This window comes from Phodopus roborovskii, unplaced genomic scaffold, assembly GCF_943737965.1.
Source record: "Phodopus roborovskii unplaced genomic scaffold, PHOROB, whole genome shotgun sequence".
Taxonomy (NCBI): Eukaryota; Metazoa; Chordata; class Mammalia; order Rodentia; family Cricetidae; genus Phodopus; species Phodopus roborovskii.
In genome coordinates this window covers 11,411,148-11,431,074 of record NW_026126480.1, presented here as the reverse complement: position 1 = coordinate 11,431,074, position 19,927 = coordinate 11,411,148, and the positions used below count along the sequence as shown (strand labels likewise).

Sequence of the window (19,927 nt, the reverse complement as noted above, 5' to 3'; positions counted from 1 at the left end):
AGGGGCTTCAACTCAGCAGTGAACCAGGACTCATGGAATCCAGCCAGTTCCGAGAGACCAAGCTTTGGCAGCTTCCCCACCGAAGGCCATGAGGCTAGACACTAGGGATACAGGAACAGGGAAATCCCTCCGGGATCTTCAGGAGGTCACAGATGAGGCACAAAACCCAGAGCAGTCCAGGGCAGGAGGACATTGCTGGGTGCCTTTCCTGTCGGGACTCAGGAAACAAGAAATAAAATAAAAACACAGGCAATGTTCTCTATCACAAAAGGCCTTTAATGGCCTCTTGTTCAAGGTTCTTTTGCTCATCTGTCCTGTTGGAGTTGAATAAAACTATAATGACTTCACAGAACAAAGGCAGCCACAGGTACAACAGGTTGACCTGGATGTGGTCCAGGAATGAATGTGCCACAAATCATCACTTCACAGAGGGTCACAGGCCTGAGGCTGCCCCACCAACCCCTTCCCACCACACCCAGGACACACATCAGCTCCCACTCCTCAGAAGAGGCAGCCCACAGCAGCTGCGACTGGACCTAACAATGAGTGGAAATGCCCCGGGAAGACAAAATATTGTATTGTAATTCTGTTGTGGGCTCTGTAGTTCAGTAACCCAAGCAAGGCCCAATTCCCTCCCATAGGCTGCCACCTCATAGGACCTCTCTTCCTGCCCACTTATGTCCCTTCCAGTAGTCACTGTGAGGTGGGAGGAGCCTGGCACTAGCCCTTTACACACGGGGAGCTGAGGTCAGTGGGGTCTCAGAAGCCACACTCTCTCCCATGCCATGTGATTAGCAGTGCTGAGCTTCAAATCCTCACCGAATGCCAGGAGGTGGGCCCAGGAGGACTGTGTCAAAGGCTAGCCCAATGAGCTGTCCTGCAAGGGAATTTCCATGAGAGTGCAGACCAGCATGGGGGGACACTGTGGACTGCAGAAGGGGGAACCAGCCTCTTTGGGCACAAAAGCCTCCTGCTGTGCACTGTGCACACGGACATCCATAGGTGTGGAAGTGAAATCCTAAGAGATTCGCTCAAGGAAGACATGCGTAAAATGTGTCTGGCGATTCCAGCCTCCCTGGTGTATCTCTTACATGAACCTGGATTACCACCCTTGGCTGTATAAAGAAGCCAGCCCTAGCTCCTCCTCCCATTGCCCTGCTCTTCCTGTAGAGACATGGGCTATGCCTGAGAACAAGTCCTGAGTGGACGGTGGACCTGGCTCCTCGCTCTGTAATCCTCATGAAGCACCTGCCAAAATCAGGGCCAAGCCCTACCTCACTGAGCCTCAGGCCCAGCCCACATCCAGCTCATTCCCAACTAGAAAACAAGCGTGTGTGTTCAAATGCTCGACCTGGTGACCTGAGTTCCGACACGCAGTATCTTCGTGTCAGGATGCGGGAGTCACCCCAACACACAAAAGCAAGAGGAGAGCCTGGGTTGCTGGTCTAAGATCAAACCTCAAAATGGTGGTTTGAAGATTTTCTTCAAAGCAGAGTTTAAAAGTGAAACCTCAAAAGATGAGAGAGTTAAAAGCAGTTATTGTGGAGGAAGTGGGAATGAGGAGAAGGCCAGAGACTGGGCCTTTCTCCCTCTTCCCAAACTTCCCCTGGCAGCAACCCCGGCAAGGCTGTGTGGAACACCAAGGTCCACAGTACCTGGGGCAGAGAGTGGGTCCCAGGGACCTGTGCTTTGACAGTGACTTCCCCTTTGGGGGTGACAAGTTGCTAATGTTGAGGGGTGCTTTCCCTTCCACAGGCCTCCCTGTGAAACTGGTGTGCATGGAGATGGCAGAGGCGTGGATCTGACCCCACCAGTAGGCTGCTTCAGGCCAGGAGGAAGGCAGAAGCTAAGAGCTGCCTGGACCAGGCCCAAGACAGGCTCTGTGGGTAAAAACCAGAAGAGTCTCGTTTGGTCCTTAAGTTTAAAAAGAGCAAATCTCAGAACAGGTGCCTGCCTGTGTCATGGGAGCTTAAGCTTAGAGCCTTGCCCTTCTCTGGTGGAATGGACACACACACAAACACACACACACACACACACACACACACACACACACACAGAGTCTTTAGCCATTGGTGGGAGAGAGAGCTGCCTCTGGGATATGGAAGCTACTATGAGTGGATCAGCCAGGGCTCAGCTCTCAGAGCAAGAGAACTGGACCTTCCCAAAGGTTTCCATGGAGCTGTGGTGTTTCTGTTGATCCCAGAGGGACCTTATACTTAAAAGAGGCAACATCTATTTCCTCTCACCCTTGGATTTCTCGGGTGGCATGATGGTGGGTTCATTTCCTTCACCTGTGGCAGGAGTCTAGGTCTCCTGACTTTTGTGGGCTCTAGGAGGTGAGTGACTCCAGTCCCAGGAGAGTCCAAGATGCTCCTCCTGTCCCCCAATCACTGACAACATCCATATCTTCTGTGTCCTGGTTGCTGGAACCCATACTTGGACAATAGCACCTACAGTTCTCCCCCAGTGTGGTTACCAAGGCCACAACGATTGATTGTCATTGTGGCTGATAATCTAACCAGGAAAAATTAGGACAGAAGACAGAGACTGGCAAACAGAGGGCTCACTCCACAGCAAGCTTCCTGTGTGACCTTGGGCCTCATCCCTTCAGTGACAGGGCCACCCCTGGGCAGTAGGTTGCAGCCTACAGAGTACTGGCTCTTGGCTCTCCTCTCAACTCCATAGCAATCCCACAAATAAAGCAGACAAAGGCTATTGTTCCAGTTAGTATGGACTGAGAAGTGGTCTTGAGGACTTTCAGGACATGGTCCCTTTCACTGCACAAGGTGGGAATCAGATTGTCATCCACCCTCCAGCAGGAGCCATCTGGGCTCTAACGCTGAAATAGTCAGGGGATTCGGCCAAGCAACTCAGTCCTTATCTTTCTGGGAACTAAATTTTTCTCTTGGCTGGGGCACTGGGCAAGTCCAATCACCCTCTATTCATGAGCTTTTACCAAAGCATACTCTTCCTGCCCAGATTGGCATCAACATGTGCCCTTTGGTTTACTGGAAAGTCCCAGTGTGGGCTGTTTGGTGGCACAAGTCCCAGTACCTAAGCACAAGAAAAGCCAATACCACTAGATGGTGCCTGGGACCTCAGGAGGCTCCTCTGCCTCCTGCTTCACTCTTAAAACATTTCCTGGCCAGGAACACTCCAGGACAGAGAAGGGCTCACAGAGAAATACTAGGTCATGTCATGAGATGGGAGTCAGGCATGGTGTTTGGAGCAGACCAGAGGCCCAGACCAGAGATAAGCCAGCTACTGAAGAAGAGGCCAAAGAAATACATTAGCCTGTGTATCTCACCCAGTAAGGCAGCACACTACTGTGGAGTAGAGGCAAGCGACACCAAATTCCAGCCTCACACAGTGAAATTTCCAGTGTGGGTTTGAATCCACCTGGAAGGGACACTGTCCAAACTCACATCAAGGCACTGCATGGACAGGCTGCAGCCAGAGCCGTCAGTACTATCTTCTGACTTTCCCCCTGCCAGGAGTTTTCTACAGACAGGGATTCTAGGGAGAAATCCACCTCAATGTCTACAGTACCCAGAATAAAGGAGCAAAGCTGTCAGCCAAGGATGGTTTGGCTGCAATCCAACTTGACCATTGCCCTTAGAGTGGCCCAACTCAAAGCACAGGGTGCTCTGGTACCACCCTGCAGCTGGAGGAAGTTCAGGAGATCTGTGGGATAAACCCAAAGGGTGAGTGGGGAGGCTGAGGTACAGGAAGTTCAAGCAACCAGGGAGAGGTTAGCCCAAATGCTAAAAGGCCTTGTATCAGCCCCAAAGATTTTAGTGGAAGCCAGTGAAGAGCACGTGCTTGCCTTATACCATTCAAGATTTTTATCAGTTCTGTAGGTGCAAAAGTACCCAGCTAGCTCTGGCAGGGTCTGGATTCTAGGGGAGCCTGCAGTTATGATCCCAGGGCAGGTCAGGAAATACTATTGCCCCAAACTGACTGTTCTAATCTGCAAAGATGTGCCTTGAGTAGACTGCTTATGAGATTTAAAGGTACAGGGCCAGTGGGCCTGGATCATTTCACCATGATAAAGTATTGCAATCATGGGGCAGGAGGGACTGAAAATGGGATCTGGTCAGTATAATTGGGTCCAATCTGTATAATTCCAACCTGTGAAGCCAGTAGTAGTGTGATATGCCTGCAATCCCAGCACTTGAGACAAGAGGATCAAGAATTCAAGATCATTCCCAGCTACATAGTGTGGGTTCATGGCTAGCTAGCATAGGCTACATGATACTCTACTTCAAAAACAAACAAAAGTTGTGGTCCCCCTTCTCAGGCAAGTATGGAACTGAGGAAAGGAGAACATGAATCGAGATGAGATCATCCTCTTGCCCTGCTAATCAATATATTTGATAAACCCAAGTCCACACACTTCTCATGCAAGCCTTAGCAAATATAAGCTCTGGGACAGAGAAATTCACAAAGGCTGTGACCACAACTTGACATCAGACAAGCCAACAAGGGCCCAAGGGTGACCCTTCCTAGGCAAGAAGGTGCCCTCAGTGTTCTGCCCTGAGTCCTCTGAGGTCCCATGAATCTCCTCTGAAGGCAGATGGGGCAGTTGGCAGCCTCAGCTCCACCTGGTAGACTAGAAGCTCAGAGAACCACCAATATACAGAAACTAGAACTGGAAACTCTGGGGTCATCTGGTCTACCTTCTGGCTTTCCAACAAGAAACTGAGGTCTGAAGACAGGGAGGGAACTTACCCAAGGTCACACAAGTTTGCAACAAAGCCCAAACAAGGATATCTTTACCACCTGTCTGCCCTGATACCCTAGGAAACACTCCATTCAAGTCACACTAACACCAGCTAATGGATACTGAGTGCCCATGACCCTGGATACTAATGGGATCAATTCCTCCAGGAAAGGAGGTGCTTTCCTATTGGAGAGTATGTCTTTATGGGAACTCCCTTAACAGTAGGAATGGTGGCCTCAGGCACCTCTCTCTCTCTTCTAGCTTACAGGGACAAGTAACTGGAAAACTACTAGAGGAAGCTGGAAGATACTGATGGCTTCAGCTGCCTGTGGTCCTCTATCCTTGCTTCCTACAGGACTATCCACTAAGGGAAAGAAGGAGGATGAATGTTCATCCCCTGGCCTGCCCCATCTCTTACACCCTCTCAGAAAACCTTCCCAGTAGCTCTTGCTCACTGCTAGGGGCTGGTATTTTTCAAAGACTTGCTTTCCCTCTTTGTGCCCCCACACAAAATGCAACAAAGCTAAGGCGACTCATCCTATCTGTACTAACAAGTGTATGGATGAATCTGTAGCCTGCACCAATCTAGGTGTCTGCTGGTTAGAAAGTCGGCTCTTCTCTCCTGCAGTCTATTTGCCCCCCCCCCATGAAATACAAGGACATGGACCAAGGATGAGGGCAGAGGGGAAGGAGTCTCTAGTGGGCCTAGAGAGAGAGAGAGAGAGAGAGAGAGAGAGAGAGAGAGAGAGAGAGAGAGAGAGAGAGAGAAAGAGAATCTATTCACAGTCCTGCCCTCTCCAGCCTTCAATACAGTCATCTTTTAGCTGCCAAAACTGTGTCACCTCCTGGGACTGCAGACATCTTCTTGTGTCTTGTGCCTTGAGCCATCTTGCCCAACCTCTCCACATCTTCATACCCACCATCACTTTGGCACTCTGGCCCCACCCTTCCCTTTCTGCTCTCCAACTCAAGTCAAATCCCAAGGCCAGGTAGTGTGTGTGGCCTTTGTGGGAACGAGCATGAAAAGGGGGTGGATAAGTGATCGCAGAGAGATGGCTGAGGAGGATGTGTGCTGTGGTCCTGCTGGCATGGTGATGTGAGGCCAGTTCTGAGGCCAGAGGCTCATCACCGAGACTTGGAAGACCACTGGGGCCCCTTGGTAGAAACTGGAAGAACAAAAGGGAAGGGGGAACCAGAACGGAAGGAGACGAGAAAGCATCCGAGTGCAAAAGTGAACCTGGAGCTGCCAGGGCGAGGGCTGGCCCCAGCCTATCTGTTGTTGAGGTGTGGAGAGCCGGTGCCATCATCCTCTTCATCTTTGTCATCCTTCATGCCTTTCAGTCTCTGGCGGGCAAAGTCCTCAAATACAATGTCGTCATCACTAGTGGAAGAGACAAGGAAAATGCCGTGTGTTTGCAGGGGCAGATAACAGGCAGATCCAGAGGCCTGGTCAGATGTGAGTAGAGGGGCTTGAGAGAAAACCACACACACTCTTCGAGGTCTCTGGGATGACCTCAGGTGGAAAGGCATGCCAGGCTGGCCCATTTACCCACCCGCTGCTGGCTGTGGGAATTGTCACACACAAACTCCAAGAACCTTGCCTCTCAACATATAAGGCCTAGAAAAGTAACCTGCTTCCTGAGGGGATGGAGAAGGTAAGTAGGGGTAGCATTGGACTCCCCAAAGAACAGGCCCAAGAAACCCCATTCACCCCTCAAAATCAAACCAAGAAGACTGCTTTAGGGACAATTGCTGTTTCAACCAGAAAGTTGGTTCTGGGCTCTAAGGAAGAGAAAACCTATACAGGCCCTTCCTCCTAGAAGTACTAGCTCACATGCTATTCTTTAAAAACCTAAGTAGGGGAGAAACTTTTGAGCAGAGGACAGAGGAAGGGGGAAAGATGCCTAGTTAGAGTTTCAGGACTGTTTCTTTCCATCATGTCACTTAGACTCAGACAGAGACATAGGAAGTCCCTTGGCCCATGCAGTTCAGCCAGCTGAATGGGCTTCCTCATTGGGCAACTTGAAACCCCCATTTCCCAGATCTCTCCAAAGAGTCAGGGAAAGGAGATTTAGGGAGCTGGAGGGAGAAAACAAGCCTGGCCCCAGAGGTGATTCAAGCCATTGAGCCAGGTCCTCTTCCTCTGGCCATTGTCTGGTGCCCCAGGGCCTTCCACCGCAGGGGAATCCGAATCACTTGGTTCGCAGGTAGCAGAAGTGACAGCACCCAGACACCTTCTCCACCCTACAGGCAGCCTCCAACTGGCATGGGTCAGGTGAAAGAGGGGAGCCCGGGGTCTGAACCAGCCCCTTGCCAGACAGCTGAGTGGGCGCTGCCGATGGACGGACTGACTGACGAACGTGCAAAGACGAGAGAGGAAGACAGACCCCACCAATGCGGGAGGAAGAGGAACAGGCACGGAGGGTCCTTCAAGTCACATGCAGACAAGCAGGTTGCTGAAGAGGTGATCAGAGGTGGCTCTCAGCAGACAGGTTAGACCAGCTGCTCCTCAGAGGTTAATAAGCATTTATGCAAATGACCCCTCCACCTCTCCCAGCCACCCTCCAGCCCCACCCACAGACACCACAGGCAGGGAGGTTCAGCTTACTTGGTGTCAAGCTCTATGAGATTGGTGTCTACTGGAGTCTCGCTCTCTGGAACTGAACAGACACAAGACATGTGAGACACCCAGCGGTTAGTGGGGGATGAGGAATGGGACAAAGGCCCTGTCCCTCCCCCAGCCTGGGATTCTCCAGCTAAGATGGTCAAGGCAAAGAAGGAAGGGGAGTAGGAAGCATCCCAGGTCTTAGAACACCCCAAAAGCAGCAGATGCAGGGAGGGAGGCATCCATACCCACTGAAGACCCTGCAGGATACCGTCTCCATGGTGAGATACATCAATTTCTTGCTTGCTAAGTTCCATTTACTCTAAGGAGATCATTTTTTGCAGGCCTGGCTGACCTCAAACTTGTGACCCTCCTGCCTCACACACCTCCCTCTGCTAGGATTGTGGGTAAGTGCTGTCATGCCTAGCTATTTTTTCACATTGTAACCTCTCTGCATGCAGAATGCCATCTGTGACATTTCAACGTCTATTTGTAGGCACAGGCTTCATCTGCATTATGAACTTTAACATCCCTTTCAGTGTAATGTGGCCACTCTGCTGCCAGTTTAAAAATTCAACCAATATAGGGACTGAGAAATGGCTCAGCAGTTAAGAGCACTGGGTCTTCTAGTTGTGGGTTCAATTCCCAGCACCCACAGCATGTCTAACAACTACCTACAACTCCAATCCCAGGGGATCTGACACCCTCTTCTGGCCTCTGAGAGCACTGTATGCACATAGCACCCAGGCACACATGCAGGCAAAACACCCATACCCATAAAATACAAATATTTTAAATGAAAAAATAAAGATTAAAATCTACCAATATGGCCTGTCCTCCACCCCTAGCCTTCCTCTCCCCTGGGGAACAGGAGTCAGGACCCTCGGTCTCCTAGCTGGGTCAAAAGCAAATGTACTGACGAGGGCCCTGTAAAGCCTAGAAGCTGGGGACCAACCCAGAAAGAAGTGGGGTGGTAGGATAACAGGGAAGCTGGTAAGCCCCACCCCAGTGACCCGTAGGCCCCACTCACCTTCCCGATGTGGGGGCTCCTCTTTCGGCTTAGGGTGCATTAAGGTAAAAGGCAGCTCCACAGCGACATCGCTGAAACACATACCCGACTCAGTGAGCCCGGAGGGAGCCTCAGGCTTTGAGACCTGCTGCTCCTTCAGTTTGAGGTCTGGGGAATTAGCAGGAAAGCAACTACACTCCAGTCTTGCTACCCTGACCACCACCTTTTATCCCATCTTCACAAAGAGATAGACGGCCCACCACCAATAAATAAATAACAGAAACCTCCCTTGTTCCAAAGAATGGTTTGATTACCATGGCTGGAAACCATGCCCTCTAGGGACTCATACCATGGTAGCCTGGGGTCCTGCCCACCTCAAATCACCATGGCTTTCTGATATTATCCTTCCCAATCCTACCCACCTCATTTCCCAACCCTCCCATAAAGGTGTTCCAGGGACCCCAGGACCCTGCCACCTACAAGCTGCACTGTGTGCAGATTCTGTCCCTCATATGTGTGCATGTGATGGGACAGGGAGAGGGGCCACCACTCATTGTTGATGACCATGCCTTCTCTGACCTTGTCCCTGACAGACAGGTTGAGGACAAGAGCAGGTACTTGCATGGTACAAACTGTACTCAGGACTTGTTTCAAGCCCATCCTTACAGTCTAATTCCTGTACTCCTCACAGCAGCCCTATTATTACAATGGCCTAGGCAAGGACCAAGAAGTTAAGGTGTGTGTAAATTAAGCCTTGCCTCAGGCTGCACAGTTACTAACTGGTAAGTGAAGAAAGAGTCTGGCTCCAACATTCACCCCCTTAACCACTGGATGATAAACAGAATTGGGAGATAAAAAGTAGCCCAGAGGTTCCTCTCTGCTAGGGGTGGCATCTCTTAGGAGAGCCCCCTTTAAATTATGAATGCCTCCAGAAGACACAACCATGCCTTACTGATCCTGTTGCTCGGGGCCAGCTAGCTGGGGGGAGTGGAGGGTAGAGGCTAGGGGTGGTGATGGAAGCTTGTAGAAGCCAGAGTCAATCAGCCCTCAGTGAAGCCACACAGGATGTGGCTGGAAGGACCTGGGCATGGGCTTTGCCAGGCTGTGAGTAGTAAGGGCACTGCTGGTTCCCTTCCGAGATCCTGGTACCCTGCACAGGTCTGGCCACAAGCCTGAATGAACTCAGAAGCTCTTTGGTGGATGAAAAGAACAAGATAGAATTATCTCGAGTCACTCAGATTTCATAGGATGAGTGACACCATCATCTAGTGACAACAGGAGGTCACACTATCTCTGTGTGTCTGGGGCGCATGCACACACACACACACAAGCACGCACGCGTGCGCCTAAGTTATTGTCTGGCTGCTACAAGTACAACCGACTACAGTTAGCCATAAATTCTCAGTAGAGTAGAGGTTTGAAAGCCACTAAAGCTGAATATCTTTGAAGCATCCCAGAATTCAGGTCAATAATTCAGTTGACCCTCCTAGGGACCACTGCTGTCTACGGGGATCGCTGTTGTCTACAAAGGTCCTGTCACTTGAGTGGGAAGAGAAGATGGCCACGTCTCCCCACTGTCCCGGTACAATTCCAGCTGCAGCACCTCCCCAGCCTGTAATCTGAGATAAACCCTAGATTCTTCCCTCCCAAGCACCCTATGGTTCTGATCAGCTGGGTCTGTGACCCTAGGACGTGCAGGAAGATGAACAAAGCAGGACATAGGAGGGACTTTACCTGGATGCAAGATCTCCCAACAGGCTGAGTGGGCCAGAGGAGGCAGAAGCGGTCGGGACAGAGTGCAGAGGGGGAGAAAAGAAAAACGACATTCATTCACTCCTCTGCCACCCTGCCACAGAAGACCCAAAGGACACACTCCCCACCCTGGTGCAGCTGACAGTTCATCCAGGACACTGAGAGGGGGGCTGGCTTGCAGAGCCCCTGGACCCCCAGAACATCTGTAAGAACTAATATCCCACTTGCAGGCTAACAATTGGCAGAAGGAAGACTGTGGGGTCACTAAGATGTGGAAAGACCGTGGGTCCTGCAAGGTCACAGAACACAGGACTGGCCACTGGGTTTGGAAAAGTTCTGTAATATTTAGTCAGTATTAATACTGACAGCCAAAAACAATATTCTTTGTTCTTTTGAGACAGGGTGTGATATAGTCCAGACTGACCTCAAACTCATTATGCCACCAAGAATGGCCTCGAAGTTCTGATCTCTTGCTTCTGCCTCCCAAATGTTACAACTACAAGGGTATGCATCATTCTTGGGTCAGAGGCAATACTGTAATAAATGCTACTTAGTTTTTTGGGAGAACTATTTAGGCCTCATTTTCCCCATCTACAAAATAGGAAAGTCAGCCAAGTTAGCAACTTCCCTATTGAGCTCTGGGTTTCTCAGTCTCCGACAGTGGTGTGTGGGCACTGTGCCCTGAGAGGTGAGAGAGAGCATGGTAGCCCGAGAGTCACAGTACACAGTCTGAGGACACCCAGACTCACATAGGCTGTGCCCAATCCTCAGAGCCAGACCCAGGCCTTGGTTAAAGAGGAGAACGGGAGAGAAAGAGGTGGGGAGGAGCCTCAGCCAGTGGAGAAGGAAGAGGAACCATGGGAAGGAAGAGAAGAGGAAGTCCTCAAGTCTCGGCTCCTCCACAGGAAGATGCAACTGAAAGGCCAGGCAAACAGGCAGGACAGGGGTAAGGGGCACTGGGGCATCTGGACTCACCCGCCCCGAGACACCACCAGCTTCACTTTTACTTTGTAGGACACGATGATCCCCAGGATCTCACGGTTGGCACCTTCCCTCAGCCTGCAGGGAAACAGGGAAGCTGGTCTGTGTGCATCCTTGGTGGGCGGGATGTGGTAGCCATGGAGTGCGATGGGAGGCACCACTGCCCTTCCCTCTCCTGAGCTACCAGGTCTAACAGAGCTGGGAAAGTGAGCTGTGCCCGGTGGACTGGAACTTGTAGCCTTGGTTCTGTATACATCACTCCTTGTGGTATTACAGATTAAATTCAGAGCCTCATGTGTGATGGGCAAGTACTCTACCACTGAGCCATGGCCCTAGTGCCTTCAGTTCCCTTGGCTATGAGATGTCCTTACGCTGTGGACCAAGTAGGCCCTCCTCCCTGCCTTGCTCCTGCCGCACAGTGCAGTGAGAGCAGGCTCTAACTGCTCTCCTACCATTTACTTCTCTCACACGGTTTTCTGCTCAGTAACTCATAAGCAGAAAGGGCCACATTGAGAGCTGAGAAGCCATGGTAGCTTCTGAAGCTGGGAGTCATGGTAGCACCGGAAGTATGGCTTGTCTTCAAGGGGTGATGCCTCATAGGGCAAGAAGAGAGCAGATTGAATATGAGCCTGGGTAGAAGAGGAACAAAGAGCTTGTTGATAAATGAGGAGCCTGTGAGGAGTGATTACAATGTGTGCTGGTCTAGCCTGAGCCAAAAGTCTTGAGCTGGGAATGATGGTCTCAGATGCAACAGACAGAGACTAAACCCCTTGAAGAGAGCTAGATATCAACAAAGGAGATGAGCCCCCTACTGTTTGGACTCTTCTAGAGTGGAGCAACCCTGAAGCTTCAGTGATGCCCATGGAACAAGAGTGACCCAGATGGCCTTACAGTATCTCATGTGAAAGGGTCCCCAAATCTATCTCCCCAGCTCACCACCGCTTCCCCAGGCTCTCCAAGCCCCCATTTCTCTCCTTCCAAGACCCTTCTAGAAGCCACTGTCTCCCTTCCAACCTCGACAACATCAAGGACACTCCCAATGTGTGTTCAAGACTCTAGGCTAAGAGCTACCAATTCTTACTGGAAGCTTTTCCAGTGGTGCCCCACCCCCAGAGCCAAATGATGGGGCCAAGTAGTCTTTGAGTGGGCAGGTGGAATAGGGAGACAGCCTCCCTGGCTAGTCACACTCCAGGAACCCCATCCTCATACTGGTGGGCCAAGAGGGTGGGGCCCCATTGCAGAATGAGCGCTAAGAGCTGGGGATGTGGAGGGGGCAGTTCTCACAGAGTACTGGAAGCCAGATTTGTGTCTTCATGCTTGAGTTTCCCATCCAGGGCAAGGCCCCGCTTTTCTCTGTTGTTGGCCAGAAAAGGAGTCAGTGTGTAGACCTTGCAGAACGTTGAGCTGGGTGCCACAGTGTCACTGGAAATACAGAGGTGTCATAAAGATGGCCTTATCACAATCAGCCCTAACCCAGTCAAGATGCCTGGCCTGGCCTTATTCCAAAATGCCTTCTGCCAGCAAGCCTCCGAATGCCAGATGTAGGGAACCACTTGGGCCAGGCCCAGCTCTGGCAGGAAGGCTACTGCCACCCAAAAGGCACAGACACACCACACACAGGCAGGATGCCCCTAGGCTAGGAATAGCCAGGATGTACATCTATTTTTATTATTTACTTAATGATTAAGTTTTTATTTCTGTGTGTGTGTGTGTGTGTGTGTGTGTGTGTGTGCCTGCCTCCATCAACACTCTTGCAATTACCCTCAGAGGCCAGAAGAGGGTGCCATATCTCCTGGACCTGGAGTTACAAGCAATTGTGAACTACCTGCTGTGGATGCTGGAAAATGAGCCCCAGACCTCTGGAAGAACAGCAAGTGCTCTTAGCTGCTAAGCCATCTCATTTACTTTTAAAAGTATAAGTGCATACAAACCATGAGTAAAGCTATTGAGTGTCTGGAAGTCCCAACCTAGGTTCTACCACTGAAATTTCACTTGCTGTAATGCATATCTATCAATGTGCAGGTACTTCAGTAATAGGTGCATGAAACTCACACTGGGGCAGCCCCAGATTTGCCTCTTTGAGGGGAGACAGCCACATCTCAACCCCAACCGCACTAGAAGCCAGGCTCACTGGAAGGCCAGGCATATGCAACTTTTCTCCAGGTTGCACATGCAAGTGTGTCACAGAATGTGACATTCCACTTGGGACTGCATGCCATTCTGGCTCTGGGTCATTTCACTGTGCCCCAAATACTCATCAGAAATCTATGCCTATGGCTTTGGCTTTTGTTTTTTTTAATCAATAATGGATATAAGAATATCCAATAATGCAGGAACATTTGGATTAATAATAACATATCCATCTATAGGATATCATAACTTGTCAAAGGGACAGGTATAGTTGCTCACACCCATCATATCAACACTTGAAGAGCTGAAGTAGAAGGATTGCCATGAATTCCAGGCAAGCCTGGGCTACAAAGTGAGTTTTCAGGCTAGCCTGATCTCAGAGTGAGTCCTGGACTCAAAACCAAAATGGGGGCCAGTGAGGTCACTCAGTGTGTAAAGGCACAGATCACCTGAATTCTAACTAGGACATACATTACAGGACAGAACTGACTCTCACAAGTTGTCCTATGACTTCCACATGTGTGTCAAAACCCACAACAAAAAAAAAAATAGATGTGGTAAAAAAAAAAAAAAAAAAAAAATTCTTAAAGAAGACTCTTCCACACCGTCTACTGTGAATATCAAAGAAGGTGGAGACCAGCCCTCTGCAGGATGGGGACAGATGCCTGAACCTAGGCTTCCCATTCTCCCATCTAGCCCCACTCATCCAAAGTTGGCCTCAAAAACACTTACTCAGCCTCCTCCATGGCCACTGGGCACTTGTACTGAGCTGTATTGAAGAGACAGATGTCTGCATACTGGCGTACTGGAGAGAGAGAGGTGGAGACACAGGCACATGAGCTGGGGGCAGCTCCCAGAATGCACCTTAAGCCTCCTAGGGTAGGACTGCTTGGATTGAGACAATGGCCAGGGTTTACCAGAGGCCACCACCCCAGCCCCCACCCAAAGAGAAGTCCCCACCAAAGCCCAGTTCCTTCCATGACCAAGTCTTTCCTCCCAGGACAGCTTGGCCAGGGCCCAGAAAGCCTATGAAAATAAGTAGCTAAAGCAGTAGCCCCATTGCCTGTCATACCAGCTTCAAAGCCACTGTTAGCTGAGAGCAGACCCATTTCCAAAGCTACTAATGGAGCTTCACAGGCTTTTAACAAAGTGCATGCCCGCAGCCATCCCAACCCTTGGGAGAATTCCCCAGCTACCCGAGATTTTGATCTTCTTCACAGTCTTGTTGGTGTTGTTGGTGACATGGACATTGACACTGATGGGTTCTCCATGATAATAGATCTGTGAGGCAAAACACAGGCAAGTGTTGGCAGGGACAATACCTGGCTATTCTAACCTCTGCCCCCAAGTTCATCAGCCATTTCCCACTGGAATAAAAGCATCACACGAACTACCAAGCATATGGACCTTCGGTACCATTGTGGGACCTTTCAAAGACGTCTGTATTAAAAGATGACATTCCAGGACTGGGGGACGGCTTTGTCTGAAAAGTACTTGTATTGCAAACACAAGGACCTGAGTTCAATCTCCATACCCATGTAAAAATGCTAGGTGGGGACCCTGCAGGCCCAAATCTGCAGGACCTCCACAACACAGGGAAACAACAGGTTGTCCAAGAAGAGTCCCAGTGAGGGCCCAGCATTGATAGTGTAGCAGAAACCAGAGGCCTCAAACCAGACCAATGATTTTCTGCAATGAACACTTGCAAGTGTAGATATATGGACAAAGGGGTTTACTGCGTGACTCACTGTGTCACACTACAGCTTCCATGATGAAATTGATTTTTCCTTTTCCTTTTTTTCTCTTAAATTTTATTTTATTGGGGGTGTCGTAAGGGCAGAGGGTGGATACAAAGAGACAGGGAAATGAATGGGATGGAGATACATGATGTGAAAGACATAAAGAATAAATTAAAACAATGGGTGCAGTGGCCCTTGCTTGTAGGTGCTTGTAAGCACTAGGGAGGCAGAGACAAGATGATCCCTGAGCCCAATGGCCAACCAGTCTAGCCTAGCTGGTGAGCTCCAGGCCAAGACAGACTCTGCCCCAAAAGGAAGTAGATTGTGTCCGCAAGAATGACACCCCAAAGTTGTCAGCCAGCTCCACACATGTGCATACACACACACACACACATACACACACACAGAGAGAGAGAGAGAGAGAGAGAGAGAGAGAGAGAGGCCAAAAAGAAATGGAAGCTGGCGTCTCCAGCTCCAGTCCTGTTCTCACCTCTAGCTAAGACAACAATAACAGTATCGATGGTGATGATGGTTGCATGACCATGGACATGCTATCTAAGTCTCAGTTTCTCCATTATTCAATGTGAGGGGTTGGACAGAGCAATGTCTCAAGTCCCTGTGGGCTCTGGTGGTTTGGGTTTGCAGACACAGAAAACTCTGGAAGATTCAGAGGTAGGGAAGAAGAGCTAACCAACTCACTAAAGGATCTGCTCCAAATTCTCAGAGAAGGGCTTCCACCATATCTTATCCAGGTCCTTGCCTTTAGCTCTCCCAAGAAGGATCCTCACACTCACACCACAGTCAGCTGGCTTAGAGTCCCCTTCTTAAGAGTTTGCTGCCTTCTATCTCATAGATGAGAGGGTAAAGGCAAGGAGTCCCTGGACCCTGCTCTCCATCATGGTCTCTATTGATATGGCTGTGCTTCTCCAAAGAGCCTGAAGCAGGCAATTATTAGGGTATGAGGAGGAATGGCCATGACCCTTCCAGAAGGTACATTGCTCCTGCCTGGTAGGTGCACATACCTATCTCTGTCAGTTGTTTAGACCCCAACAGGATTTCAAAACCCTCAAGCAAAGTCAGGGGACAGGGAGTCTGAGAGGTATCACAGTTGGGACAATGGGTTTGAGCCTCTTACCTCCTTATCCAGAGATGCCTCAAGGTGCAGGGGCTTGTCCGACATAAGGAACTGTCTGGTGGTCTCAGCCGTGGGCTGAGGGCCAGGCCTCTCTGGGGCATACTGAACCTTCCGGATGACTAGCCGCACAGAATTCCTAAGGGAAATGTGTGGGGAGAAAGACAGACGGTCACCGGCCTCCACACCCTCTCCTACATCTCTTTCTCTCCTCCTCAACGGGCCACTGTAGCTCCCCATTGCCTGCCAACTACAGAGGTTAGCCTGGAGGGCTTGTCACCATGTGACTCTGCCCCAGCCTCCTCCATTCTCTCCCAGGGCCACCCCACAGCATCGGTTCATTTGGGTCCATGGCCCAGGACCCAGCACAATGGTAAGAAAGGGACAATTGTTTTGCTTCTCATCCCCTATGTATCCTGATAATGTAAGCCGCTTGATGGTGGAAACTTCTTGTCTAGCTTGTTCATGACCACAGTCTCGGCACATGTGACTGTACTGGCACATGGCGGCCTTATCTGTTAAGACCCGCTAAGTGCACATATGCAGAATGGACAGGCCCCCTAGGAGGTGGGGGATTTCATTACAGGGTGTGGATTCAACCACAGAGGTGCAGGACAGTGATGAAGTAACTCAGTGAGGCCCACGGATAAGAAAGATCCAGCAGAGGTCCGGGGGACAGGGACTCAGATGCATACTATTTCAGTGGCACATGGGGAATGCCAGCACCCCTATTTCTCCAAAAGCCACCTCCATTCCCTGGAACCTGAGAATCTTGGTGATAAACCTAACTCTCCTTATTAACCACATGGCCTGAGGAAATTACCTCCCTGTGTCTCCACTTCTTCATCTGTAAAACAGTGACAACCGCACTTACCCCTCAGGGCATTGGCAGGGTTAAAGCAGTTCACATCTGACCAATACTGAACATGGCCAGAATCAACTAAGCACTTTCGAACTGACATCTACTGTATCATTATTACTAGTGAGTCTTGGGAGTAGACTTAAGATGTCCCATTGGGAGAGGGTGAGGGTGGTGACACTCAATGTTGCCTGCTGTTCATTGTTCTGCTCAAGACCCCTCTCATATTCCACAATGCTGTTAGGTCCCCTTCGTCTCAGATCTTAAGGGACAGAGAAGCAAGAGAGAGGAGTCTAATCCACCCCTCCACTCCACTGGGCAATACAGGAGCCGCCAAGCAGCAACTTGAAATGCTTGTGATACACCTAGTCGCCACCAGGTGGCAAACATCCCTAAAGGGGCTGGTGGGCATCCCTCAGCTGGCCTGCTGGTCCAGGAGTAGGACTTAGGATTCAGGGGTGTCAGAGATAGGAGGTTCTGAACTCCAGGGAAGGCAGCCATGAGATGTCAGGGCCAAACACTGAATCCCCCTTCTCTGAGCCATACTGAGTTTGCTCTAAGATCACTTTCTCCTTATTCAGATCCCTCCACAACACACAGGCTCCACTACTGCTGATGGCCTCTCAGTGGGCAAACATTGGAGAATGAATAGCGTGGAAACATTCTATGCACTGTTGGAAGTTAGTCTTTCTAACATCAAAAACTGCAGTCTGGAGGAGTAAGATTCGAGAGAGGACTGGCTCAGGCCCCTCAAGCCACCTCCTCCAGGAAGCTCACATGACCTGACAGCCTTCCAGACCCTTCCCACAGTGCAGCTCATTGCTCCGCTTTGGACATCCCCCTCCTGTCTTTCCTCCCTTCTCCCATGGGCATCCTGCGCACCTTTTGTGGATCTTCTCCTCCAGGTTCTCCGCACAGAAGGCTTTGACTTCGTAGTCCACACCACAGGCCTGTGGAGGAGGCCATGCTGACCCCAAGGCATTGGGGAAGCAAGGTCCCTATCCACCCTCCCATCTTACAAGCCAGAATGCTGGGTGAGAATATCAACTTCTGCCGCATGAGGGCTCCTTGATAGGTTCTGAAACCCTGGCACCAATGTTGACCTTGTCCCGATGCTGCCCCTGAGCCAGGACTGGAGCTGCTCCTGCCAGCCCACCAGCCACGCCCAGCCACCTTTGGGACCCCAGCTTCAGTCTAGGTGGCTGTCCTCCTTAAGACAGCCACCAGCAACGTGAAGACCCTGTGCCAGGTGTCTCCTTTGGTGCTGGGCGTCTCCCCCACTCTAACAATACGGGGGAGCATGGTCACTGTCTTTGCTCTGAAGATGAGTGTGAGCTCTAAAGTCTGGGTCCTGGGATGCTGCTGGTGTCACTCCTCCCCAAACTTTAGCTACCCCAGCTGTATACAGCAGCCATCCCATCTCCAAACAAGGCAGCTAGGGACTATGTGAAGCCATATGGAGGTCTTCAGAACCTGTTGGCTCTGTGCAATCAATACCAGAGCCAGCAAGCGTGACTCAAGGAAGTCTATGACACATCACAGAATGTGAGACAAAGCCAGCCTGCATCTGCAGCCTTATCTCAAGGGACTGATTGTCCAAGGAAAATCAGCCGGGTCTAGGCCCAGGCAGTTTCAACAGGAAGGAAGGTCCCAGATGTCTACTACTCCATGGGGAGGAAACCAGGATCCTGGGGACATGAGAGCCTGGGACCAGAGAGATGGTCTTCTTGGAATGGCCTACCTTCCCTGTGTCCTCAGGCCCTGGCTGCAATGTCACTGAGCACGGAAGGTTTGGAGGGATCTGTTCAGGAGACAAAGAAAATGAGTTGACCTTTCACCTCCGCTGTGTCTTTCCATGCACACCTCACTCCTAAACACCCATCAGACCAAGGAGGGCAGACAATCTCTCCTCCATCAGACCAGATCTTCTGAAAGCAAACTGTATCTCTTCCATCAAGGGGCCCCTGAAATAGACTGTTTCTCTCCTGGTCACGCCATATCACACCATGCTGCACATGGGGTCAGTGGAAGACTGGGGGAGATAAGAATTTGAGTGTTCTTCACCCAAGATCTCAGCTCAGCCCCACCCCAGAACCCTGGGGTCTTGGGGACATGAAGGTGTAAACTCCAGAAGCATGGAGTCTTGGAATAGTAAGGGGGCATGACAGAGGATGAGCAGGGCATGTGGGCAGCCTGTCTGAGGTGAGATACATAGTGGCCCAGGGACAGACAGAATCCATTCCTTTACTGCGACCACCCCTGGGCCATCCTTTCTCTAGTAAGTTAAATCCAGGAGGGCCAGAAGAGCAGCCTAGAGGTTAAGGTGGCATGTCCACAGTGTCCAGAGATAAGACACGTAACAGGTAATATAAGCGACAGAACTCAGGTTCACAATCAGGTGAGACAAAGCAACTGCCCTCCTGGCTTCCCCATGTGCCCACCCTGAGCACATCCCAGAAGTGATGCTTCTGGAATGCAGGTGGAGAAGAAGAGCTGACCTCAAAGGTGAAGGGGTAGGCGTGCTCGCCCAGCTTCTTGATGAGCCGCTCCTGTAGCCGAGTCAGTGGCTTCTTGTCCTCCGGGGCCGGTGGGAAGGACTGCACGTTAGCCACAAACAAGTCTTTTCGAAAAGTCAGACCCAAGACATCCAGGTCTTCCCGGCCATACCGGAAGGCGCAAGTCAGTGTCACGTAGACTGTGAGGAGCAAGGGCACTGAGAAAGGGCCTGGGAGGGCAGCACACAACCCCCTCCCCAGAGCTCCAGCCGCAGCCTTGGGGTATGCCCTACTGGAAGTTACATGGCTGTCCCAGGTTCAAGTGGGGCAGCTACTCTGGCTCTCTCACACAAGGTGCCTGTAAGGGCAGCCTTGATGTGACTCTTAGGAAGAGGCCTCCTTCTGGGAAGTTCTGCCCTCGCCAGCCCACTCCAGTCCAGGTGTATGTAGGGGCAGAAGGACAGTCAGGCAGCCTGGTGGTTGGATTAGGCTGGCAGACTTA

General features: G+C 50.8%; 1 protein-coding gene across 5 annotated transcripts in view; it reads right to left on the bottom strand.

The window, feature by feature from the left end:
- Nucleotides 1-255: 255 nt before the first annotated feature.
- The window catches only part of Arrb1 (arrestin beta 1), a 69,754-nt gene continuing 50,082 nt past the window's right edge, over nucleotides 256-19,927 (bottom strand). For 3 of the 5 annotated variants that reach the window (XM_051192330.1, XM_051192331.1, XM_051192328.1), the window contains exons 5-16: nucleotides 19,429-19,625; nucleotides 18,672-18,731; nucleotides 17,813-17,880; nucleotides 16,075-16,210; nucleotides 14,397-14,481; nucleotides 13,933-14,005; nucleotides 12,355-12,492; nucleotides 11,065-11,148; nucleotides 10,072-10,095; nucleotides 8,359-8,429; nucleotides 7,332-7,383; nucleotides 256-6,104 (exon numbers count right to left, since the gene is read on the bottom strand). In XM_051192330.1, the coding sequence (XP_051048287.1) occupies nucleotides 5,993-6,104; nucleotides 7,332-7,383; nucleotides 8,359-8,429; nucleotides 10,072-10,095; nucleotides 11,065-11,148; nucleotides 12,355-12,492; nucleotides 13,933-14,005; nucleotides 14,397-14,481; nucleotides 16,075-16,210; nucleotides 17,813-17,880; nucleotides 18,672-18,731; nucleotides 19,429-19,625 (1,100 nt within the window). In that variant the 3' untranslated portion in view covers nucleotides 256-5,992. Of the gene's footprint in view, nucleotides 6,105-6,673; nucleotides 7,180-7,331; nucleotides 7,384-8,358; nucleotides 8,430-10,071; nucleotides 10,096-11,064; nucleotides 11,149-12,354; nucleotides 12,493-13,932; nucleotides 14,006-14,396; nucleotides 14,482-16,074; nucleotides 16,211-17,812; nucleotides 17,881-18,671; nucleotides 18,732-19,428; nucleotides 19,626-19,927 lie in introns of those variants that run through there. The other 2 variants (XM_051192332.1, XM_051192329.1) reach the window with 2 other exon arrangements.